This window comes from Manis javanica, chromosome 4, assembly GCF_040802235.1.
Source record: "Manis javanica isolate MJ-LG chromosome 4, MJ_LKY, whole genome shotgun sequence".
NCBI lineage: Eukaryota > Metazoa > Chordata > Mammalia > Pholidota > Manidae > Manis > Manis javanica.
This window is the reverse complement of record NC_133159.1, coordinates 40,267,876-40,294,413: the sequence shown is the minus strand read 5'-3', so window position 1 is coordinate 40,294,413 and position 26,538 is coordinate 40,267,876. Positions and strand designations below refer to the sequence as shown.

The following is a 26,538-nucleotide window of genomic DNA, read 5'->3' as shown; positions in this document are numbered from 1 at the left end:
AAAGAGAGCCAGCCATTAAACTCTCTAGTGTCTCCTCCTATAAGGACACTAATCTTGTGGATTAGGGCCTCCTCTCCCTTATGACTTCATTTAGCCATAATTACTTCCTTACTCGAAATAGAGCCATAATGGGGATTATGGCTTTAGCATGAATTTTAGGGTATACATTCAGCCTATATAACACCTTATATTTTGGAGCATGACATTCTTACACAATCCTTTATATTTTGACAGAAAAAAGCCCTGCTCTATTATCCATGACATGAAAATCAACCAGCTCCTTGGTTGGCTGGTTTGTTGTTCGACATGCATATCATTCTTCATAAGAGCTTTCTTCTAAGTAACCACTGGATAGAAATCAGTAACATCCCTTGTTAGCAGCCTAGAAGGGAGTGTGTGTATTAGAAATTGTCTGTTGGCCAAAGTTGAAGTTTTAACCGAGACTATTTACTTTAACATGAAGAACGAAGATAAAATGATGTGTATTTTCCTCTACTGTGCCAGGGGCATGAGGTGGTGATTTAGGGGCATGGGGTTGGGCCTGGGGAATTAGACTCCAAACAAATTCTCAGTGAGGCTGATGATTCTAGTTTGGAAATAAAACTTTGAGAACCACAAATGTAAGTACTGAGTGTCAAAGGACATTTACATTCATCAACATAGATAATATACTGGTAGCACTTAGAATGACCTGTTTCTCCTTTTTTTTAGTTGTTGAAATCTTGTTCATTTTTTGTGTTCCAGCTTAAGTGTTTTCTGTTCCATGAAGCTTTCCCATCCATCCAATTGAAATGAATTTCTCTTTCTCCTTCCATCAGATAATAGTTTTTAGCTTATATTGTAGCAATTGTCTCACTCTGGTTTGTAGAACTAATTGTTCACATGTGTAATTGATTGTAAATTCCTCAGTATAGGGAATATATCATAGTCATCTTTGTATCTGTTCCCTCCCTATACAAGAGCACTCACCAAATTCCACTTGGGTTCTTATGAATTGAGATAACTAGTCACAGATGAATTATTAATTTCTGTGATTCATTGATATGTTCATTTAGCGAACTCTTACTGAGAGGCAATAACTGTGGGGTGGAAAGAGTGCCTTTGGAATTCTAATCTCATTTATTAGCATTGAGATCCTAGGCAAATTGCTTAATCTCCTTGAAAATTTTGTTTCTTGTTAAATGGGCATAATAGTATCTACCTCATAGGGTTATTGAGAGGATTAAGTGAGATAAATTGCTTGACACATAAAAACTTTTAAAAAAATTTGTGCTTTCCTGCTTATATGCTGTGCTTCAATTTTTTAAAATTACGGTATCATTGATATACAATCTTACGAAGGTTTTACATGAGCAGCATTGTGGTTTCAATGTTCACCCATATTATCAAGTCTCTCCCACCTCCCAGACTGTAGTCATTGTCTGTCAGTGTTGTAAGGTGCTATAGAGTCATTGCTTGTCTTCTCCATGCTGTACTGCCTTCCCTGGCTCACAATAACTTTTTGTTAGTTAATCCTAGTGGGTAAGAGTTTTATGCTGTGAACACCAAATTTTGAGTGTTCTTTATTGGTCTTATTCTTAGTTTGACAATTTTGTTATTTGAGTGTTCATTGCTATGTTCTAATAGTCAACTTTTATATCTTATCTCTAAGTCTTAGAGTAAAATCAGAAGACACCACCTACAGCAGACGCTTCCATATCTGCTTCAAAAGACTGAGTTATGTGACTAGAATCTTAACTGTATATTGGTTTCTTGGTCATTTGGGTAATAGCTTAATTTAGTTCCCTGAGTACTACTCAGGGAAGAAATAGCTTTGGCTATTAATATACATTTGTAACTCATCAAAACAACCTTCATACTTGGTTTAGTAAGTTAATTTTGTCTTAAAGAGCACTGCCATTTTTTTATCAGTAAACTGAAGGGGAAAAACAGCCAAGTGGAGTATTTCCGAACAAGGAAGTATTTCTTCTAGGTGAGCAGGGTACTTTAAAAATCAAACTTACATGTTGATAAAAAGAGAGAACAATGTAACTAGTGGAACATTTAATACCTGGGTATGTTACATGATACCCAATATGGAATATTGTTACTGAATGTTCTTTTCTGTTCAGGATTCCATCCAGGATACCACATTACATTTAGAAGTTGTCATGTCTCCTCAGACCCTTTTTGCTTTGGTAGTTTCTCAGACATTCCTTGTTTTGATAACTGTTTTCAATACTATTTGTCAGGTATTTTGTAGAATGTCTTGCAATTGGGACGTGTCTCATGTTTTTCTCATGGTTAGACTAGGGTGATGGTTTTTGGGAGGAAGATCACAGAGATAAATTACCATTCTCATCATATCATTTAACATGATTTAGCATTATTGATACTGACCTTGGCCAATTGGCTGAGATAGTGTTTATTAAATTTTTCCACTGTAAAGTTACCCTCTTTCCCTGCTTTCCCCGCCATTTTCCATCTACATATTTTACTCTTTGGAAGGAAGTTTCTATGTGAATCCTGCATTTGAAAGTGAGGTTATATACTCCACCTTTGTGAAGGCTGAATACATAAGTTATTTGGGATTTTACATGGAAGATGTATCTCTTGTTTATTTGTGTGACACACACACACAGTTTGGATTCATGGATATTTATTTTGTACTTGATTATAATCCAATACTTTTAATTTATTTTGGTTCTCAAATGTTCCCTTTTTGACTGTGGGGTTCTTTTTCAGTTAGCTAATGTATGTCTTTTACATATACTTATCATTGTGTGTGTGCTTTATATTCGAGCACTTGTTTTTCTGGCACTACAAGCTGTTCCATGCTCATCTTTTATATTGCCTCTACCAATCCTAGAATCAGCCATTTCTCCAAGGAGCCCTGATTCTTTGTATTGGAGAATGGTATTATAAACCTATATCTGAGTGCTAGGTGTTCTTGATTTTTTATCTACTTTGATGTCCATCAAAACACCATAATTTCATGCAACCATGTCTTTGGCCATGATGTTTTCTATCAACAGAATGTTCTCTACACTTTATCTGCCTGTTAAACTCCATTTCATCTTTTAGAAGCCTGCTGAAGGACTATTTCTTTGGAATGCATTTCTTAATTCAAACTCGTTTACTTTCTTTTTAATTATTTTGCACATTTTACATACTGTTAAATTTCATATCCTGCTAAATAGTATTGTTTACATGTTTATTTGCCTTCCTAGATATTGAGCTTCTTTGGACATTCTTATTTATTTAAAAAACCCTGCAAAACAAAACAAAAACACTTGTCTTTGTGAGGAAAAGAGAGAGTGGTGTTGATAGTTAAAGGGGGACTTAGACAAATGGTTTTATCAAAACTAAAATCTGAATGACTACATACTACTACATTGCTTAACCTGTTTTGTTTTTTTAATACAACTATTGGAGGCCCTTTGAAAAGGAATACCATTTGATATAAATCAGAGTTTGGTTAAAAACAAAATAGACCTCTAGGCATTTAAGCAGGAAGGGATTTAATACAGGGAATTAGATGCTAATGAAACCTTTGGCTGGGTTAGAGAAGAAAGGTCCTTACTTTCAGGAAATAAGAGGTATCTTGAAACTACTGACTGATCTAAACTATTCGCATGTCTGAAGACAATGATTTGTAAGAGCTTATTGAAACGTCATGGCAAGCCTCATGTTTCTAATCTTTTCAAAGTTTTATATTTTGCTGCAAGGAAGGATTATTTTATTTTTATTTTTTGGTCCTTATCTGGCATCAACTGTAAATCTGGAGTATATGACAACCCTTAATGATTTTCTGTGATGGTGTCCTCTTTTTATCAGTTATATTTAAAGCTATGGTTAATAGCAGCTGGGGTGGGTACTGTTTTTAAGGAATTTGGTTGAGTGGGATACATGTACCAAATATAAAGAAATGTGTGTATTTGTGTATTTATGTGTGTTTGAAGGAAATTCTATTTCAGGGAAAGCCATATATAATGTTCAATTAGACATTTTATTAAACTTTTGCTTTTTAGTCTAATGTAGAGCTGTTTATATATCTGGTACTTGCATTCTTGGCAATTAGTACTTAGTAAATATTGGTTTTTTTACTTCTTAGTAGTATTTGCATGATTGATGGAAAATCAGGGATTTGAGGGTCTAGGTTTCACATTTTGAATTTCTTTAAAGAATCTGCCACACTTTAATGGCATTTCCTTGTAAACTATAGTTTTGGGTTAGGATTTTAAATTTTGTGTGATCTTGTATAGCTAGCTCAGTCTTGCTCATTATTTGTTTGCCTACCTACCTGCCCTACTTCATTAGTTTCTATTGCTGCTGTAACAAATTACCATAAACTTAGTGGCTTAAAGCAACAGAAAATTTTCGCTCACAGTTCTGGATACTAGAAGTCCAAAATTTTGGTGTCAGCAAGGCTATACTCCCTCAGGAAGCTTTACAGGAGAATTCCTCCCTTGCTTCTCCCGACTTCTCTTAGCTGACAGCATTTCTTGGTTCGTGGAAATACAGCACTAATCTCTGCCTTGGTATCCACATCACTTTTCCCTCCGTGTGTGTGTTTATCTCAAAAAACTCCATTTGCCTCTCTCTTATGAGAATCACATTTGGAACCCACCCTGATAATCCAGGAGAAGCTTCTTTATGAAGATATTTAATTGAATCAAATCTTTTGCCATAGGTAATAGTCATAGGTGTTTTTTTAAACCATGTTTTTCAGTCTGTCACACCTGTAATTAAGTCAGCATTTTTAATTATAGGCATCCAGATTGGTAAGAATTAAAACTGTCACTATTTATAGATGACATGATACTATATATAGAAATCCCTACAGATTCCTCCAAAAACAATAGGACTAATAACTGGATTCAGCAAAATTTCAGGATACAAAATGAATATACAGAAATTTGTTGTATTCCTGTGAACTAATAATGAACCAGCAGAAAGAGAAACCAAGAAAACAGTTTGTAGGGAAAATGCAAGTTCATTTGGCCAGGATCCTCACCTGACCCTAAACTACTTGATGATGTTATTGGCCTACTGCTAGGCTAATGCTTACACACCCATTGGCAATGACCCATTATTGTTGGTATTACTATATAAAGAGCTCTGCCCAGTGTTCTGCCCACAGTCAGAGATGGAAACCAGCTTGTTGCCCGCAGACTGCTCCAGAGGCAGAAGTGATTCTAGCACTCGACCTGCCACTGTGAGAATAAAGCTTGACATAAACCCTTTTACACCAACATTCCATTGTTATTTGGTCCAGAGTAAACTTCCCTGAGGCCAGTCCCCCTGAGGTGAGGCACAGTTCAATTTACAATTCCATGAAAAAGAATAAAATACCTGGGAATAAACCTAATAAAGGAGGTGAGAGATTCTGAAGACAAGACACTGATGAAAGAAATTCAAGACACAAATTCATGTTTATGGATAGGAAAAATTAATATTGTCAGAATGCCTATCCTGCCCAAGGCAATATACAGATTCAGTACATCAATGAACTAGAGAAAATAATCCTAAAATACATATAATACCATAGAAGACCCTGAATAGCCAAAGCAGTTTTGAGAAGAACAAATTTGGGGATATCATGCTCCTTGAGTTCAGGCTATACAACAAAGCTACAGTGATTAAAACAGTATGGTACTGGCATAAAAGCAGACCCATATATCAATAGAACAGAATAGTGAACCCAGACATAAACCCAAGGATATGTAGTTAGCTAAATATACAATGGGGAAAAAAGGCAGTCTCTTCATTGACTGGTTTTGGGAAAACTAGACAGCTACATGCAAGAGAATGAAACTGGATTACTGTCTAACTCCATACCCAAATGTAAACTCAAAATGGATTAAAGACCTAAATGTAAAACGTGAAACCATAAAACTCTTAGTAGAAAACATTAGCAAGGCAAAACCTCTTCAGCATAAGCATGAGTAATTTTTTTCTGCATACTTCTTCCTGGGCAAGGGGAAAAAGCAAAAATAAACAAGGGGGACTGCATCAAACTAAAAACCTTCTGTACCGCAAAGGAAACCCTCAACAAAATGAAAAGGTACCTGCAATATAGGAGAATATATTCACAAACGATATACCTGATAAGGGGCTGACATCCAGAATACCTGAACTAATATGATTCAACACCAAAAAAAAAAAAAAAAGTATCCCCCAGTGTAAGTCCGGGGAAAGGAAATCCTGGGACAAAGTACCTTTAAACTGAAATTAAAAGGAGAAATAAAGTTTAAACTCCATTTATTGCTTACAAACAGCAGTCCAGGTCCTTCTCTCTTTCCTGCTCCAGCAGAAGCAAAACTAGCCCTCCTCCTCATCTCTCAGGTACAGATAAGCCCTCCTTTGCCCAGGTAATTACCCACTGATATGGAGATGAACTTCTCTCCATCCCTGAGGAATGATGCAAATGCCCTAAAGCCATACATCTCTCCACCCTTGAGTGCCTGTTGATAGGCAGATGTACTAAAGCCAGGTGAGATATTCTGGAAATGTTACAATTTTACCTACAGGAGACCCTTCCAGAGATCTTGCCTTACAATTTACTTGTTCCCCCACTTCCTACCAATCTAATAACATACAATAGCAACAGCAATAAAATCTAGATAATCCTCAAGCCAGAGGATTCAGACTATGCAGATTAAGTAAATGTACTTTACAGTAAAATCTCTCACTAAGCACAAACAATGTTTCTACACTTGTTTACTGATTCCTAACAACCATGCTAGATTGCTTTTAAAACTTATACCAGATTGGATTAAAGATGGCGTTAGAGGTGAGACAGAGACTTCCTCCTAAAAATGCATATAATATGAAAATGTAATTAATGCAACTAATCCTGAAAGAGTAACAGGAAAGAAGGATGCACAAGACTGTACACACCTGGAGAAAAGAGCAGATATCACGGAACAGGGTAATGTACCAAAACTGACCTGGCGGGACCCAAGCCCTCTCCTCACCCCAGCCCACCAGTGGGAGAACGAGAAACAGAGTGGGAAGAGAGTAGAGGCTGGGACTGCTGAACACCTAGATCTGCTCTGGGAGCACGAACCTGCATTACATGGTGCTCTGGTGATTAATGGGGTTGGAAAGATAAGACAGGCGGAATACCTGGAGAGATGGAGATTCCAGCTGCTTGTGGAAAAAAGGCATTCATGTCCGGCTGATGTGGACAACCAGTCTGAAAGACTTCTTAACAGTGAGAGGGCTGCTAAAGGGGAAAGGATTGCACAGAACTTACTGCTTAGGAGAAAGGACAGGTAGACAAAATTGTCAGGGTGTACTTTGCCCAGCAGGTTGGGAACTTGAACAGTCTTCAGGTGCTCCATTCCCCTGGCTGACTACGCAGCTCCAAGGCATGCCACTGTGATATGCAGCCTTCTGTCTCTTCCTCCTGGCTAGCCTGCACCTGGCTCACAAACTGGCAGCCCCTACTCTGGCATCAGCCAGCCAGAGAGAAGCCCCACCTACGGCAGCTACAAACACAAAGCAGAGAAGCTAAACCTGTGTGTTTGGCCCACTGGTTCTGGCAGTGGAGACTGGCATGGCAGCCAGGAAACAGGAAATAGCTCTTTCCTCCCCCCAGGCACCAACACCATTCTCCTGCGACCCCCGACATCACTCCAGAGGCTGAGCAGCTCAAGAGAGTAGAGCTACTGGGCACTAGAGGGCACCATATACAAATATGAAACATCAAAGGAACCTGATTCAAAGCAAAATCTCATCACCAGAGAAAGGATCAAGTGAAACTGAATTAATTAATCTTCCTGAAAGAGATTTCAAAATAGAAATCATAAGCATGCTCATGGAGGTACAAAAAAATATTCAAGAACTCAGGAACAAATTTAGGACTGAGATCCAATCCTTGAAGAGCACAATGGAGGATACAACGGTGTAGGAGAAGATAAATTAAATACGAATTAGGGAAGAGAAATACAAAGAAGCTGAGGCACAGTGAGAAAAAAGCATCTGTAGGAATGAAAGAATATTGAGAGAACTGTGTGACCAATCCAAATGGAACAATATTCATATTATAGGGGTATCAGAAGAAGAAGAGAGAGAAAAAGGGATAGAAAGTGTCTTTGAGGAAGTAATTGCTGAAAACTTCCCCATTCTGGGATAGGATATAGTCTGTCAGGCCATGGAGGTGCACAGATCTTCCAAAACAAGGGACCCAAGGAGGACAACACCAAGAGATATAATAATTAAAATGGCAAAGATCAAGGATAAGAACAGACAATTAAAAGCAGACAGAGAGAGAAATAAGATCACATAGAAAGGAAAATCCATCAGGCTATCATCACACTTCTCTGCAGAAACCATACAGGCCAGAAAGTAGTGGCATGATATATTTAATGCAGTGAAACAGAAGGGCCTTGAACCAAGAATACTTTATCTGATAAGATTATCATTTAAATTTGAAGGAGAGATTAAACAATTTTCAGATAAGCAAAAGCTGAGAGAATATACCTCCCACAAACCACCTCTACAGTGCATTTTGGAGGGTCTGCTATAGATGGAAATGTTCCTAAGATTTTAAATAGCTGTCACCAGAGGTAATAAAAAGGGCTATACAAGAGTACAGAATATGAAACCTAATATATAAAGAATGGAGGAAGAAAAAAAGGAGGGGGAGAAAAAAAGAACCTTTAGATTGTGTTTGTAATAGCATACTAAGTGAGTTAAGTTAGACTCTTAGATAGTAAGAAAGTTACCTTGAACCTTTGGTTACCACGAATCTAAAGCCTGCAGTGGCAATAAGTACATACCTATTGATAATAACCCTAAATGTAAATAGTCTGAATGCACCAATCAAAAGACAGAGTTACTGAATGGATTAAAAAACAAGACCCATCTGTATGATGCGTACAAGAGACTCACTTCAAACCCAAAGACATACACAGACTAAAAGTTATGGGATGGAAAAAGATATTTCATGCAACTAATAGGGAGGAAAAAGCAGGAGTTGTAGTACTTGTATCCTACAGAATAGACTTCAAAACAAAGAAAGTAACAAGAGACAATGAAGGACATACATAATGGTAAAGGGGTCAGTCCAACAGATATAACTATTATAAATATCTATGCACCCAATACAGGAGCATCTACATATATGAAACAAATACTAACAGAATTAAACGAGGAAATAGAATGCAATGCATTCATTTTAGGAGACTTCAACACATCACTCACTCCAAAGGACAGATCAACTAGACGCAAAATAAGTAAAGAAACATAGGCATTGAACAACACATTAGAACAGATGGACCTAACATATCTATAGAACTCTCCACCCCAAAACAGCAGGATACATGTTCTTCTCAAGTGAAAATGGAACATTTTCAAGAATAGATCATATAGTAGGCCGCAAAAAGAGCCTCAGTAAATTCAAAAAGATTGAAATTGTACCAAACAACTTCTCACGTGACAAGGGTATGAAAGTAGAAATATATTACAGAAAAAACACCTGAAAAAGTCTACAAAGACATGGAGGCTTCACACCATGCTCCTAAATAACCAGTGGATCAATGACCAAATAAAAACAGAGATCAAGCAATATATGGAGACAAATGACAACAATAATTCAAAACAGCAAAATCTGTGGGATGCAGCGAAGGCTTCGCTAAGAGGGAAGTATATTGCAATACAGGCCTATCTCAGGAAAGAGGAACAATCCTATGTGAACAGTCAAAAATTATGATTAACGAAACTAGAAAAAGAACTAATGAGGCCCAAAGTCCTTAGAAGGAAGGACATAACAAAGATTAGAGTAGAAATAAATAAAATCGAGAAGAAAAAAAATAAAAAAATAAAATCGAGAAGCAGGAGTTTCTTCAAGAAAATAAACAAAATAGATAAACCCCTAGCCAGGATTATCGAGAAAAAAAGAGAGTCTGAATGCAGAAACAGAATGAAAAATGAGAAAGGAAAAATCACTATGGACACCAAAGAAATACAAACAATTATTAGAGGATGCTATGAAAAATATGTGCTAACAAACTGGATTACCCAGAAGAAATGGACAACTTTCTAGAAAAATACAACCTTCCAAGGCTGACCCAGAATGAAACAGGAAATCTGAACAGACCAATTACTGGTAATGAAATGGAATTGGTAATCAAAAAACTACCTAAGAAGAAAACTAATGGACCAGATGGATTCACTGCTGAATTTTTTTTGTTTGTCTTTTTTTAATTCATTTATTATCATTAATTTACAATTACATGAACATTATGTTTACTAGACTCGCACCTTCACCAAGTCCTTCCCCACAAACCCCACTACAGTCACTGTGCATCAGCATAGTAAGATGCTGTAGAATCACTAGTCTTCTCTGTGTTGCACATCCCTCCCTATGCCCCCCTCCACATTATATATGTTAATCGTAAGGCCCCCTTTCTTTTTCCCTACCCTTATCCCTCCCTTCCCATGCCTCCTGCCCAGTCCCTTTCCCTTTGGTAACCGTTAGTCCATTCTTTGATTCTGTGATTCTGCTCCTGTTTTGTTCCTTCAGTTTTTCTTTGTTCTTATACTCCACATATGAGTGAAATCATTTGGTACTTGTCTTTCTCCACCTGGCTTATTTCACTGAGCATAATACCCTCTAGGTCCATTCATGTTGTTGCAAATGGTAGGATTTGTCTTCTTCTTATGACTGAATAATATTCCATTGTGTATATGTACCATATCTCTATCCATTCATCTATTGATGGACACTTAGGTTGCTTCCATTTCGTGGCTATTGTAAATAGTGCTGCGATAAACATAGGGGTGCATCTGTCTTTTTGAAACTGGGCTCCTGCATTATTAGGGTAAATTCCTAGAAGTGGAATTCCGGGGTCAAATGGTATTTCTATTTTGAGCTTTTTGAGGAACCTCCATACTGCTTTCCACAATGGTTGAACTAACTTACATTCCCACCAGCAGTGTAGGAGGGTTCCCCTTTCTCCACAACCTCACCAACATTTATTGTCTGTCTTTTGGATGGTGGTGATCCTTACTGGTGTGAGGTGATATCTCATTGTGGTTTTAATTTGCATTTCTCTGATGACAAGCTATGTGGAGCATCTTTTCATGTGTCTGTTGGCCATCTGAATTTCTTCTTTGGAGAACTGTCCAGCTCCTCTGCCCACTTTTTAATTGAATTATTTGCTTTTTATTTGTTGAGGTACGTGAGCTCTTTATATATTTTGGGTGTCAAGCCTTTATTGGATCTGTCATTTACGAATATATTCTCCCATACTGTACGGTACCTTTTTGTTCTATTGATGGTGTCCTTTACTGTACAGAAGCTTTTCAGATTGATATAGTCCCACTTGTTCATTTTTGATTTTGTTTCCCTTGCCCAGGGAGATGTGTTCATGAAGAAGTCACTTATGTTTATGTCTAAGAGATTTTTGTCTATGTTTTTTTCTAAGAGTTTTATGGTTTCATGACTTACATTCAGGTCTTTGATCCATTTTGAATTTACTTTAGTATATGGAGTTAGACAATGATCCAGTTTCATTCTCTTGCATGTAGCTGTCCAGTTTTGCCAGCACCATCTGTTGAAGTGGCTGTCATTTCCCCATTGTATGTTCATGGCTACTTTCTCATATATTAATTGACCCATATATGTTTGGGTTAATATCTGGGGTCTACATTCTGTTCCACTGGTCTGTGGCTCTGTTCTTGTGCCAGTATCAAACTCTCTTGATTACTGTGGCTTTGTAGTACAGCTTGAAGTTGGGGAGCAAGATCTCCCCCCACCCCCACTTTATTCTTCCTTCTCAGGATTGCTATGGCTATTCGGGGTCTTTGGTATTTCCATATGAGTTTTTGAACTATTTGTTCTAGTTCGTTGAAGAATGTTGTTGGTAATTGATAGGGATTGCATCAAATCTGTATATTGGTTTGGGCAGAATGGCCATTTTGATTATATTAATTCTTCCTAGCCAAGAGCATGGGATGAGTTTCCATTTGTTAGTGTCCTCTTTAATTTCTCTTAAGACTGTCTAATAGTTTTCAAGGTACAGGTCTTTCACTTCCTTGGTAAGGTTTATTGCTAAGTATTTTATTTTTTTGATGCAACTGTGAATGGAATTGTTTCCCTAATTTCTCTTTCTATTAGTTCATTGTGAGTGTATAGGAACGCCACAGATTTCTGTGTGTTAATTTTGTATCCTGCAACTTTGCTGTATTCTGATATCAGTTCTAGTAGTTTTAGAGTGGAGTCTTTAGTTTTTTTTTATGTCAATGTCATGTCATCTGCAAATAGTGACAGTTTAACTTCTGCTTTACCAGTTTCGATTCCTTGTATTTCTTTGTTTTGTCTAATTGCTGTGGTTAGGACGTCCAGTACTATGTTGAATAACAGTGGGGAGAGTGGGCATCCCTGTCTTATTCCCGATCTCAGAAGGATAGCCTTCAGCTTTTCACTGTTCAGTATGATGTTGGCTGTGGGTTTATCATATATGGCCTTTATTATGTTGAGGTATCTGCCCTCTATACCCATTTTGTTGAGAGTTTTTATCATGAATGGATGTTAAATTTTGTTGAATGCATTTCCAGCATCTATGGAAATGATCATGTGGTTATTGTCCTTTTTGTTGATGTGGTGGATGATGTTGATCGATTTTCGAATGTTGTACCATCCTTGCATCCCTGGGATGAATCCCACTTGGTCATGGTGTATGATCCTTTTAATGTATTTTTGAATTCGGTTTGCTAATATTTTATTGAGTATTTTTGCATCTATGTTCCTCAGGGATATTGGTCTGTAGTTTTCTTTTTTGCTGGGGTCTTTGCCTGGTGTTGGTATTATGGTGATGTTGGCTTCATAGAATGAGTTTGAGAGTATTCCCTCCTCTTCTATTTTTTGGAAACTTTAAGGAGAATGGGTATTATATATTCTCTGTATGTCTGATAAAATTCCAAAGTAAATCCATCTGGCCCGGGGGTTTTGTTCTTGGGTAGTTTTTTGATTACCGCTTCAATTTCTTTTGTGGTAATTCGTTTGTTTAGTTTTTGTGTTTCTTCCTTGGTCAGTCTTGGAATGTTGTATTTTTCTAGGAAGTTGTCCATTTCTTCTAGGTTTTCCAGCTTATTAGCATATCAGTTTTCATTTTAGTCTCTAATAATTCTTTGTATTTCCGTTGGGTCCGTCATGATGTTTCCTTTCTTGTTTTTGATTCTGTTGATGTGTGTTGATTTTCTTTTTCTCTTAATAAGTCTGGCTAGAGGCTTATCTATTTTGTTTATTTTCTCAAAGAACCAGCTCTTGGTTTCATTGATTTTTTCTATTGTTTTATTTTTCTTAATTTTGTTTATTTCCTCTCTGATCTTTATTATGTCCCTCCTTCTGCTGACTTTAGGCCTCATTTGTTCTTCTTTTTCCAATTTCTATAATTGTTACATTAGACTATTCATTTGGGTTTGTTCTTCCTTCTTTAAATATGCCTGGATTGCTATATAATTTCCTCTTAAGACTGCTTTCGCTGCATCCCACAGTAGTTGGGGCTTTGTGTTGTTGTTGTCATTTGTTTCCATATATTGCTGGATCTCCATTTTAATTTGGTCATGGATCCTTTGACTATTTAAGAGTGTGTTGTTAAGCCTCCATGTGTTTGTGAGCCTTGTTGTTTTCTTTGTACAATTTATTTCTAGTTTTATACCTTTGTGGTCTGAAAAGTTGGTTGGTAGAATTTCAATCTTTTTGAATTTACTGAGGCTCTTTTTGTGGCCTAGTATGTTTTCTATTCTGGAGAATGTTCCATGTATACTTGAGAAGAATGTGTATCCTGTTGCTTTTGGGTGTAGAGTTGTATAGATGTCTATTAGGTCCATCTGTTCTAGTGTGTTGTTCAGTGCCTCTGTGTCCTTACTTATTTTCTGCCTGGTGGATCTGTCCTTTGGAGTAAATGGTGTGTTGAAGTCTCCTAAAATGAATACATTGCGTTTTATTTGCTCTTTTAGTTCTGTTGGTATTTGTTTCACATATGCTGGTGTGCCTGTGTTGGGTGCATATATATTTATAATGGTTATATCCTCTTGTTGGACTGAGCCCCTTATCATGTAATGTCCTCATTTATCTCTTGTTACTTTCTTTGTTTTGAAGTCTATTTTTTCTGATACTAGCACTGCAACACCTGCTTTTTTCTCCCTGTTGTTTGCATGAAATATCTTTTTCCATCCCTTGACTTTTAGTCTGTGCATGTCTTTGTGTTTGAGGTGAGTCTCTTGTAAGCAGCATATAGATGGGTCTTGTTTTTTTATCCATTCAGTTACTCTGTGTGTTTCGATTGGTGCATTCAGTCCATTTACATTTAGGGTGATTATCGATAGGTATGTACTTATTGCCATTTCAGGCTTTAGATTCATGGTTACCAAAGGTTCCAGGTTGCTTTGCTTTGCTTACTATCTAAGAGTCTAATTTAACTCATTTAGTATGCTGTTACAAACACAATCTAAAGGTTCTTTTCTATTTCTCCTCCTTTTTCTTCCTCCTTCATTCTTTATATATTAGGTATCCAATTCTGTACTTTTTGTCTATCCCTTGATTGACTTTGGGGATAGTCAATTTAATTTTGCATTTTCCTCACAATCTACTGCTCTACCCTCCCTACCATGGTTTTACTACCTCTGGTGACAGCTATCCAACCCTAGGAACACTTCCATCTATAGCAGTCCCTCCAAAATAGACTGCAGAGATGGTTTGTGGGAGATAAACTCTCTCAGCTTTTGCTTATCTGGAGATTGTTTAATCCCTCCTTCAAATTTAAATGATAATCTTGCCGGATAAAGTTATCTTGGTTCCAGGCCCTTCTGCTTCATAGCATTAAATACATCATGCCACTCCCTTCTGGCCTGTAAGGTTTCTGCTGAGAAGTCTGATGTTAGCCTGATGGGCTTTCCGTTGTATGTGATCTTATTTCTGCCTCTGGCTGCTTTTATCAGTCTGTCCTTATCCTTGATCTTTCCATTTTAATTACTGTGTGTCTTGGTGTTGTCTTCCTTGGGTCCCTTGTGTTGGGAGATCTGTGGATCTCCATGGCCTGAGAGACTATCTCCTTCCCCAGATTGGGGAAGTTTTCAGCAACTACCTCCTCAAAGACACTTTCTATCCCTTTTTCTCTCTCTTCTTCTTCTGGATTTCCTATAATGCGAATATTGTTCTGCTTGGGTTGGTCACACATTTCTCTCAATATTCTTTCATTTTTGGAGATCCTTTTTTCTCTCTGTGCCTCAGCTTCTTTGTATTCCTCTTCTCTAATTTCTATTTCATTTATTGTCTCCTCCACCGTGTCCAACCTGCTTTTAATAGCCTCCATCGTGCTCTTCAGCGATTGGATCTCTGACCTGAATTCATTCCTGAGTTCTTGGATGTCTTTCTGTACCTCCATTAGAATGTTGATGATTTTTATTTTGAACTCCCTTTCAGTAAGAGTCACGAGGTCCATATCATGTAAATCTTTCTTGGGAGTTGTATTAATTTTACTCTGGACAAGGTTCCTTTGGCGTTTCATGACGCCCTCTAGTGTCTTGAAGCTCTATTCTGGATCTGCTCATACCCTGAAGCAATGTCGGTGGTCGCAGGGGAGTGGTATTGGTGCCTGGGTGGAGGAAAGAGCTGTTCCACGCCTCCCGGCTGCTGTGCCTGTCTCCACTGCCTGAGCCAGTGGGCCAGTCATACAGGTATAAGTTTTTGTCCCAGAGTAGCCAGATATGGATCCCTGCTTTCCATAAGTGGCTGAAATCCCAGTTTCCCTAGGAACTCTGCCTGTATTAACTTTCCAACCCAGTAGTCATGCAAGTCTCATGAATGCACCATGGAATGTAGGTTTGTGCTCCCAGAGCAGATCTCCAGAGGTAGGTATTCAGCCCGTCCCAAGCCTTCCAGTCCCTCTGTGTTCTGTTTCTCTTCCTCCTGCCGGTGAGCTGGGGTGGGGGAAGGGTTCGGGTCTCGCGGAGCCACAGCTCTAGTACGTTACCTGGTTCGGTGAGGTCTGCTCTTTTCTCCAGGTGTGTGTAGTCTGACGCTGTCCTCTTTCCTGTTTGTCTCACAGGATTAGTTGCTCCAATTAAATTTTCTAATTGTATCCAGTTTTAGGAAGAAGTCTCTCTCTGTTCTCTCATGCCACCATCTTTAATGCTCTTCATCACTGAATTTTTTCAAACATTTAGTGAAGACCTAATACTATCCTCTTTACAGTTTTCCAAACGGTAGAAGGGGAAGGATTACTTCCAAAGTCATTCTATGAGGCCAGCATCTCTCCAATACCAAAGCGAGGCAAAGACAGTACAGAAAAAGGAAATTACATACCAAGATCCCTGATGAACATACATGCAAAAATACTCAACAAAATAGTGTCAAACAAAATTCATAAATACATCAAAAGGATCATACACCATGACCAAGTGGGATTCATCCCAGGGATGCAAGAACTGTATAACACCCATCAACATCATCCACCGTATCAACAAAAAGACGGACAATACCCACATGATCATTTCCATAGATGCCAAAAAATCATTCCACAAAATTCAACATCCATTCATGATAAAAACCCTCAACAGAATGGGTATAGAGGGCAAGTACCTCAACATAAAAGAGGCCATACATGACAAATCCACAGCCAACATTATACTTAGCAACGAGAAGCTGAAAGGCTTTCCTTTAAGATTGGGAACAAGCAAGGATGCCCTCCCTCTTCACTTTCATTGAATATAGTTCTGGAAGTCCATCTGTTGTAGTGTGTTGTTCAGCGCATGTGTGTCCTTACTTATTTTCTGTATGGTGGGTCTATCCTTTGGAGTGAGTGGTGTGTTGAAGTCTCCATAAAAGAATGCATTGCATTGTATTTCCTCCTTTAGTTCTGTTAGTGTTTGTTTAACATATGTTGTTGCTCCTGTGTTGTGTGCATATATATATATTTATAATTCTTATATCCTCTTGTTGGGCTGACCCCTTTATTATTACGTAACGTCCTTCTTTATCTCTTGTTACTTTCTTTGTTTTGAAGTCTCGTTTTTTCTGATACCAGTACTGCAACACTTGCTTTTTTCTCCTTGTTTGCATGAAATATCTTTTTCCATCCCTTGACTTTTAGTCTGTGCATGTCTTTTGGTTTGAGGTGAATCTCTTTGAAGCAGCATGTAGATGGGTCTTACTTTCTTATCCATTCTATTACTCTGTGTCTTTTGGTTGGTACATTCAGTCCATTTACATTTAGCTTGATTAGTGAAAGATATGTACTTATTGCCATTGCAGGCTTTAGATTCATGATTACTAAATGTTCGAGGTTAGCTTCTTTAGTATCTTAATGTCTAACTTAACTATTTTTTGAGCTATTATAAATGCTGTCTGTTGTTTCTTTATTTCTCTCCCTTCTTATTCCTCCTCCTCCATTCTTTATATGTTGGGTGTTTTATTCTGTGCTCTTTTGTGTTTCCTTTGACTGCTTTTGTGAGTAGTTGATTTCATTTTTTGCCTTTAGTTAGTATTGGGTTGGTCTCCTTTCTTTGCTGTGATTTTATTTTCTCTGGTGACATCTATTTAGTCTTAGGAGTGCCCCCATCTAGAGCAGTCCCTCTAAAATACCCTGTAGAGATGGTTTGTGGGAGGCAAATTCCCTCAACTTTCACTTGTCTGGGAATTGTTTAATCCCTCCTTCATATTGAAATGATAATCGTGCTGGATACAGTATTCTTGTTTCAAGGCCATTCTGTTTCACTGCATTAAGTATATCATGCCATTCTCTTCTGGCCTATAAGGTTTCTGTTGAGAAGTCTGATGATAGCCTGATGGGTTTTCCTTTGTAGTGACCTTTTCCCTCTCTCTAACTGCCTTTAAAACTCTGTCCTTGTCCTTGATCTTTGCCATTTTAATTATTATGTGTCTTGGTGTTGTCCTCTTTTGGCCCCTTCTGTTCTGAGTTCTGTGTTCTTCTGTGATATGACTGACTATTTCCTCCCCTAGTTGGGGAAGTTTTCAGCAATTATTTCTTCAAGTATACTTTCTATCCCTTTTTCTCTCTCTTCTTCTTCTCCTGGTACCCCTATAATGCAGATGTTGTTCCTTTTGGTTTGGTCACACAGTTCTCTTAATATTGTTTCATTTCTAGAGATCCCTTTATATCTGCATCAGCTTCTATGCATTCCTGTTCTCTTGTTTCTGTTCCATTATTCGCCTCTTTCATCTCATCCATTCTGCTTTTAAGTCCTTGATCTTTGCCATTTTAATTTCAAAATAAACAATATTTAATTTCAAAAATATTGTTTTATTTCTGTAGTCTCCCTCCCTACTGTGTCAGTTAGCTTTTATGTTTTTCTCTGCAGCTCTGTCAGCAATGTTATGTCCTTTATTTTGAATTCTTTTTCAGGTAGAATTATCTGGTCTGGCTCCCCAGATTCCTTCTCAGGGGAGAGTGTCTGGGTTAGTCTCATCTCTATCAAATTCTTCTACCTTTTCATGGCAATAGAGGTAGTTAAGGGAAGTTGGCATGTGTGTCAGCTGGGAGAAAATCCCTTCTTGCTTGTTTGTGGCCTTCCTCTCCTGGGGGAACTGCGACCCCTATCAGCTTTTTGCTGGGCAGTTGCGCCAGTAGGCGAGGTCTCTGATTCTTGCCCGGCCACTGTACAGGAAGCTTCGTGCGCAGTTGCTGTGGGCATGGCCAACCTTAAGCTGCTGCTCCGCTATGGCATGGCCACACCTGAGGGGAAATGTGTGGGAGGCTGTTTATTACCGTGTGGGGCCTCAGAGCTGCGCTCCTGCCCATGGAATTAGGGCGCCTGTAGTTCCCCAGAATTTCCAGCTGCTGGGCTGAGTGTGCCGGGATGCCTCCATCCACCTGTGGGGTCCCTGTCCCTTAAGACTTTCAAAAAGCACTCACTTTTCTTTGTCCCAGGGGTGCTGCCTGCGGGGAACTGCTTGCAGGTTTTACTGTCCTGTTTCCCTAGTATCCAGCACACCATGCACTGTGTTTCTGCGCTCCCGTTGTGGATGGCTAGGGCTGGGTATTTAGTAGTCCTGGGCTCCCTCTCTTTCCCCACTCCGACTCTTCTCCTCCCGCTGTGGAGCTGGGGTAGGGGTCGCTCGGGTCCCACTGGGCCACGGCTTGTATCTTACACCCTTTATGAGGCGCTGGGTTCTCGCAGGTGTAGATGTAGCCTGGCTGTTGTCCTGTATCTTCTTGTCTCTCTTGTAGGAGTAGTTGTATTTGTTGTATTTTCAAAAATATATATGGTTTTGGGAGGAGATTTCTGCTGCTCTACTCATGCCGCCATCTTGTCTCCTCCCACATCTCTGATCATTCTTTTGTCTGCCAAAGTTCCTAGTGAAATTGTGTCACTAATTTTTCAATTCAGTTATGCATTTTAGTTCCAGAATTTTGTGTTTTTTTTAAATAATTTCTTTTTGTTGATACTCTATTTGTTGACACATCACCCTCGTGGTTTCTATTAATTCTTTGTTTATGGTTTCTTTGAGATATTTGAGCATATTTAAGAGAGTGTTTAAAAGTCTTTGTCAAGTAAGTCTGATGTCTGTTCTTTGTCACAGATAGTTTCTTTAATTTCTCCTTTGAGTGGGGCATACTTCTTTGTATGTGTCACATTTTTTATAGTGGATGTTAAAAATATTATAACATGATAACTGTGGTAATCAGATTGTTCCCTGTTCTCATGGTTTTTGTTGCTTTCTGTACATTGTAGTTTTTTTTTAATGACTTTTCTAAATTGTTTTTATAGTTTTTTTGTTGTTGTTGTTGTTCATGACTGTTCTTTTAGTCTGGGCTGCCTTAACAAAATACCGCAGAACAGAAATTTATTTCCTCACAGTTCTAAATGCTGGAAGGGTGCCAACATGATTGGCTTCTGGTGAGAACTCTTCCTGACTTGCAGATGGTCAACTTCTTGCTTTCTTCTCACATGGTGGGTGGAGAGAGGGAGAGACAGAGAGAGAAAGAACATGTATGCTCTGGTGTCTTTCCTTATAAGGGTCCCACATCCTATCATGAGTGCCCTACCTTCATGATCTCATGTAAACCGGATTTTCCCAAAGGCCCCATCTTTGTGGTGCCATCAGTGAGTATAGGTTTTCAACATACAAATTTTGGTGGTATACCACACACATTCAGTACATGAAATCTCTTTTTTTTAAAGCTGTGTTCTGCTGGTGTTATGGTAGAAATTTCCTTGAATACCTGGAGTAAAAGAGAAATTTTTGAAAAGAAGAAAGAAGAAATAAAGCCCTCGCCCTGTCTTTGCAGACTGGCTGTGTGTTGGGGCTCTAAGCTTAGCCAGGCTGTTCACAAACTCTGGTTTAGACTTCACTTTCTTTCTGGTGCTGAGCCTAGAAATGAGTCAGTTTCCTCTGAGTATGTGTCTTGTCTTGGACATGTGCATGGCTTTCTAAATTCCCAAAGTGTTATTCAGTTCCCTTATTTCACATACAAAAAAATCTTCCCAGTGTTTCCTCTAGGTTTATGGCTTGTCTATTATTTCCTTCAACTCTAATGTTTTTGTCCTAGGTGGCAGTGGGTTTTTCATTTGCCTTAAAATGTTTTTGAAGAATGCCCTTCTAATAGCTGCTTTTCTGTCCTAAGAGAGTTCCAACTTGAAACCAAGGAGAGTGCCCTAAAGTCAACCCTTCAGGTATCCCCACACAGGTGGCAATTGACAGGCATTATTTGAGAACAAAATCTACTTTGTTCCTTCTAGACCAAGGGACCTGAGTCTTAACTATTGGAATGTGTATTCAAGAATGCCACTGAGCTAAAAGTGGGGAAAGGGAAATAAAAATGCTGCAAAGCTTTTACACTGTTTTGAAATCATCTTTTTCTTGTTTCAGTATTTGCTTGGTTGATGAAAACCTGTGACTATTTTTCTGAGGTCTGAGAAATTTGATTCTGAAAGTTCTTAGGTTTTTGGTGTTATGGAGGAACAGGCTTCTGGAACTATATTTTTCACTTTTTTGGGGATGAAAAATGTGATGTCATTGAGGAAGTGTTTTTTTTTTTGTTTGTGCTTTCTGATATTTGCTGCTGTTGGGTTCATTTTGCACTGCCTGTCATTTTTCTCTCTACTTCCTCCTGTGCAACTTCTGCCTTAACTTTACTGTTCTTAGCAGCTTTTATTTATATTTTGGAACCTTTGGATTATCCCTGTCTTCATTTACCTTACAATGAAGATTTCATTTTTTAGTGTTGGCTTATTTGTTTGCTTTTGTTGCTTTTTTATGGTATCCAGGACTCATAATTTTCCCTTATCCTCCAGTTTTCCCTCTTGGTACTTGTAGTCAACCCCTATTCCTGCTCCAAACTCCTGATAATCATTAGTATGTTTTCTGCTCTTATAACTTTGCCTTTTCTAGAATGTTATATAAATGGAGTCATACAGTGTGTAGCATTTGGAGCCAGGCTTTCACTTAGAATGCATTTGAGGTTTATCCACATTGTTTTGTGTTATTAGTAGTTTGTTCATTTTTGTTTCTGAGTAATTTTCTAATGTATGAATGTATAATTGAAGAACTTCAGGGTGTCTTCTGTTTTCAGCGATGATAAATAAAGCTGTATAAACATTCATGTATAATTTTCATATGAACATTTTCATTTCTTTCGGATCAGTACTTAGGAGTGGAGCTGCTGTGTCATAAGTTCTTAAGAAACTGCTAATCTGTGGCTATATCATTTTGCATCCTCACCAGCATTGTGTGAGAGTTCCAATTCTTCTGCATCCTTACCATTTCTTGATAGTGTTAGTATTTTGGATTTTAGCACTCTAATGTATAGAACTAGTATCTCTGTTTGTTTTGCATTTCCCTAATGACTAATGTATTGATCATTTTTTTCATATACTTATTCTAATCTGTATATCTTCTTTGGTGAAGTTTCTAGCAAAAGCTATTGCTATTTACAATTTATTTCAGTTTTGAGAGTTCTTATAATCTGGTTATTAGTCTTCGGTTAGATGTATTTTGCAGATATTTTTTTCCAAGTCTGTGTCATGCCTTTCAAAGTGTCCTTCAAAGGACAGTAATTTTTAATTTTAATAAACTCCATTTAATCAATTCTTTGGATTGTGCTTTTGATATTATATCTAAATGCCACAAAGATTTTCTCCTAAATTTTCAAGAACAGCCCTAGAAATAAATGAAAGTCATATGTTATTAAAAGAATTTTTAGTACCCATTTAAAAAAAAAAGAAATAGGTGATGTTAATTTAAATATTATGTTTTATTTAGGCCAGTATGTGCAAAATGATCGTTTAAACATATATTCAGTGGAAAAATTATTAATAAGAAATGTTACATTTCCATTTTTGTACTACCGAGTTCTATCTTGGTGCGTATATAACGTAGCACATCTCAATTGAACTGTATACTTCAAGGGCTCACCAGCCACATCTGTCTAGTAGCTACCATGTCAGACAGCACATATATAAAAGTTTTATAGTTTTAGATTTTACCTTAAGTCTGTTATTTATTTTGATTTTGTATAAGGTACAAGGTATGGATTGAAGTTTATTTTTTTATATATGGTTGTTCCATCAGAAGCTTTTAATAAAAGTTGTTCTGGGCAATTAGAGATCATCCTGGGCTCCAAAGCTCAACATTTAAATGTATTTTTATTGCTTTATTTTGTTGTCTTTTATTCCAATGTAATGTAAATTTACTTTGTATATAACAATTTTCAAACTATATGTGCAAAATGCTTGAGAATGCTAAGTATATAGTGTCTTTGCTTTATTCATATACCATGTTCAAACTTAAATTTTACATAATGATATTTACCTTTATAAGACAATTAACCTCCTTATTTTCAAAATTGTATCTAAAATTCTTACTTACTTTGTTTCCAGGCATGTACTGGCATTGAAAACATTGATGAAGCTATTACATTGCTTGAACAAAATAATTGGGACTTAGTGGTAAGTACTTTTCCCTATTTCTTGGCTTTATTAAGATCCATTGACATATAACATTGTTTATATTTAAGGTGTACAACATGATGATTTGATACACATATATATTTTGAAATGATTACCACAATAATCTTAGTTATACATGCATCACCTCACATGGTTATTTTTTTGTGTATGTGGTGAGAACTTTTAAGATTTACACTCTTAGCAACTTTCAAATACATAATACAGTATTGTTATTGATAATTACCATACTGTTTATTTGATCCCCAGAACTTACTTGTCTTATGACTGGAAATTTATACCCTTTTGAATACCTTCACTCATTCTCCCCCCAACCCTGGCAACCATTAGTCTATTTTGTTTCTGTGAGTTTGGTTGTCTTTTTAGATTCCATATGTAAGTGGGATGATACATGTATTGTCTTTCTTTGACTTATTGAAAGTATATTTTTCTTTATCTGAGCAGTAATCAAATTTTATGAATTCTTGAATGTCTTTAATATTCCTTATAGATAGTTGAGCATACCATAGCCCATCTAAAACTCTAATCTGAATGAATAAAATTTAAGTGTTGTATGTTTAATTGAAGGTTGTATTTAGTTCTGTATTAAATTTCTAAATTATTGTAAATTCTAGATAATTTAAGTAGTTTTTAAAGTTGTTCTCTTATCTTATTGTGTATTAAGGTTCATCTTCCGCTGTAATATTGTGGTGGAGGTGCTTGGAAGGAGAGAAAAGTCAGGCTTGCCTCAATGTCTGAATACCTGTTTGATGTTTCCCTATCACTTCCTGGGGCCCCCTCTAAGGATTCCCATCGGAAGCTGTTGAAGGAGTGGTGTCTGCTGTGGGGGTTTTTTTTGTTGTTGTTAATGAACTCCAGACAGTTTACTATAGAAGTGGTTTAGTTTTATTTTGGGGCAGAAGGGTGATTAAATCAAAAGGCAAAGAGCCCAGCACAGCACTACACATTCACAGAATTGTGATTTATTTATAATTGTAAAGCAAACTCAAAATGAACTTGTACAATAAATAGTATAGGAGCAGTATTGGTTGTTGGGATGACACAGATGCCCCTCAATGCTTTTGAAATCCTAACAAGTCTAAATTACAATTTTGCAGAGGTGCTAATTTTTGAAAGTCAAAACTTGAGACATGTACTAACAGCTGAGATTAAGATATGTAGGTAAATTCAAGTCCATATGGATTTACATGAGCAACTGTCAATTATATATGTGCTTTTTGTAGATTTATTGCTATTAATTTTTTTATTCAATATAAAATGCCTTTATTTTCAGCTTATGTAAGTAATAATGTCCATTGTAATGAAATAAGAAGTCAGAGGAATTTACCCCCCAAAATTAATAATCACCTTTAAACCCATTACTTAGAGGTGGTAATTTTTTATAGCCATGAAAAAATCATTTCATGTTTTGTTACTTGTCAGAATCTCAAAAAAAATTATTCTAAGGAATTATAGGATAATCATTAACATACATTTCATGGTTTTTTCCCCCCAGAATTTTAGCATATACAACCCAACCTGTAAATGTCCAAAAATAAATAGAGTAAACAGTGTGGTACTTAAAACATAGGGTTAAGAAGCACTTGCTTTGTGGATAGCTATAGAAAGAAAATAATGTGCAGGATAAGGGAAAGTGACTGATGACTGAAATTCCTGAAACTGAGTTATATTTTCATATAGAATATATTTGTGTGTCTAAATCTATAAAATAGCTTAAGTATTTGCAATCATTTTTTTTCAGTAAGTTACTTCTTCTATATTATACTCTACTCCTGAGTATAATACATGTATCAGAGGCTTATCAATTTTTTAGTATAACTCTCAAAGTCAGACACCACATGTTACTATTATTATATTTATTTAAGCCCCCACTGTATCTAGCCTAAATTGGATACACTAAAAACACTAAGCAATGATGGGATGAGTATTTTCTGTTATAGTACTTTTTTAAAAACACAATTCCATGTCATGGTATCTAACTCACATTCCTCTATACTCCTCTAGCAAAATGTGCACCAAAAACATGAGAGTTCTAACTGATACATATAGGAAATTTAAAATGTACATATATTCCAGGTTTAAAATTCAAATTACACAAACTGTTACAAAAGGCTCATAAGATACAGAGCAGTGATAATCATAATTTAGAAACACCAAACATAATGCACAGGCAAACTATAGAAAACACCATATAAAAAGTTCCGTGAGGGCAAGTGGGGAGAGGGGAAGGGGAGGGGGAAAAAAAAAGGTTCCGTGATCCTAATGAACTAGTAATAGATTATTCAAAATACATCAGTTTCATTTTAAAAAAACTACAATGTAAAATAAGTACTGTATAAAAACAGAAGTAATGAGAAAATTTATACGGTAAGTTAATTACACAATACAGCAAATCTTTATTGTGGATAAAATTGGATTATTTGCAGAGACAAGCAGCTACTCCAGGTATTTCAAAACAAGACAAAATTTGAGATTATGAAAGATAGCCTGATACTTTTGTTTGGGCCCAATACAGTGTGAGATCACATTTCTACAGAAATGTAATGCCAGTGTTTAACCTAAGTGCCATTACAATATATTTTTTGTCCTTTTATTTTTTTAATTATGATATCATTAATATACAATCACATGAGCAACACTGTGGTTACTAGATTCTCCCCATTATCACCACATAACCCATGACAGTCACTGTCTATCAGTGTAATAAGATGCTACAGAGTCACTACTTGTCTTCTCTGTGCTATACTGCCTTCTCTGTGCCCCCCCTACATTATGTGTGCTAATCATAATGCCCCTTAATCCCCTTATCCCTCCCTTCCAAACCCACCCTCCCAATCCCTTTCCCTTTGTCCATTCTTGGGTTCTGTGAGTCTGCTTCTGTTTTGTTCCTTCAGTTTTTGCTTTATTGTTATACTCCACAGGTGAGTGTAATTATTTGGTACTTGTCTTTCTCCACCTGGCTTATTTCACTGAGCATAATACCATCTAGCTCCCTCCATGTTGTTGCAAATGGTAGGATTTGTTTTCTTCTTATGGCTGAATAGTATTCCATTGTGTATATGTACCACATCTTCTTTATACATTCATCTACTGATGGACACTTAGGTTGCTTCCATATCTTGGTTATTGTAAATAGTGCTGTGATAAACATAGGGGTGCATATGTCTTTATGAATCTGGGATCCTGCATTCTTAGGGTAAATTCCTAGGAGTGAAATTGCTGGGTCAAATGGTATTTCTATTTTGAGTTTTTTGAGGAACCTCCATACTGCTTTCCACAGTGGTTGAACTAGTTTACTTTCCTACCAGCAGTGTAGGAGGGTTCCCCTTTCTCCACGTCCTCACCAGCATTTGTTGTTGTTTGTCTTTTGAATATTGACTATCCTAACTGATGTGAGGTGATATCTCACTGTGGTTTTAATTTGCATTTCTCTGATGATTAGCGATGTGGAGCATCTTTTCATGTGCCTGTTGGCCATCTGAATTTCTTCTTTGGAGAAGTGTCTGTTCATATCCTCCAACCATTTTTTAATAGGGTTATTTGCTTTTTGGTTGTTGAGGCATGTGAGCTCTTTATATAATTTGGCTGTCAACCCCTTATCGGATATGTCATTTA

General features: G+C 37.2%; 1 protein-coding gene across 2 annotated transcripts in view; it reads left to right on the top strand.

Moving 5' to 3' along the window:
- FAF1 (Fas associated factor 1) overlaps positions 1-26,538 on the top strand; it is a 566,821-nt gene that overhangs the window by 72,009 nt on the left and 468,274 nt on the right. For both annotated transcript variants that reach the window (XM_073233907.1, XM_037021905.2), the window contains exon 2: positions 22,837-22,905. Coding sequence is in view for 1 of the 2 variants with exons in the window: in XM_037021905.2 (XP_036877800.1) it covers positions 22,837-22,905 (69 nt within the window). In the remaining variant the exon portion in view is untranslated. The remainder of the gene's footprint in view (positions 1-22,836; positions 22,906-26,538) is intronic.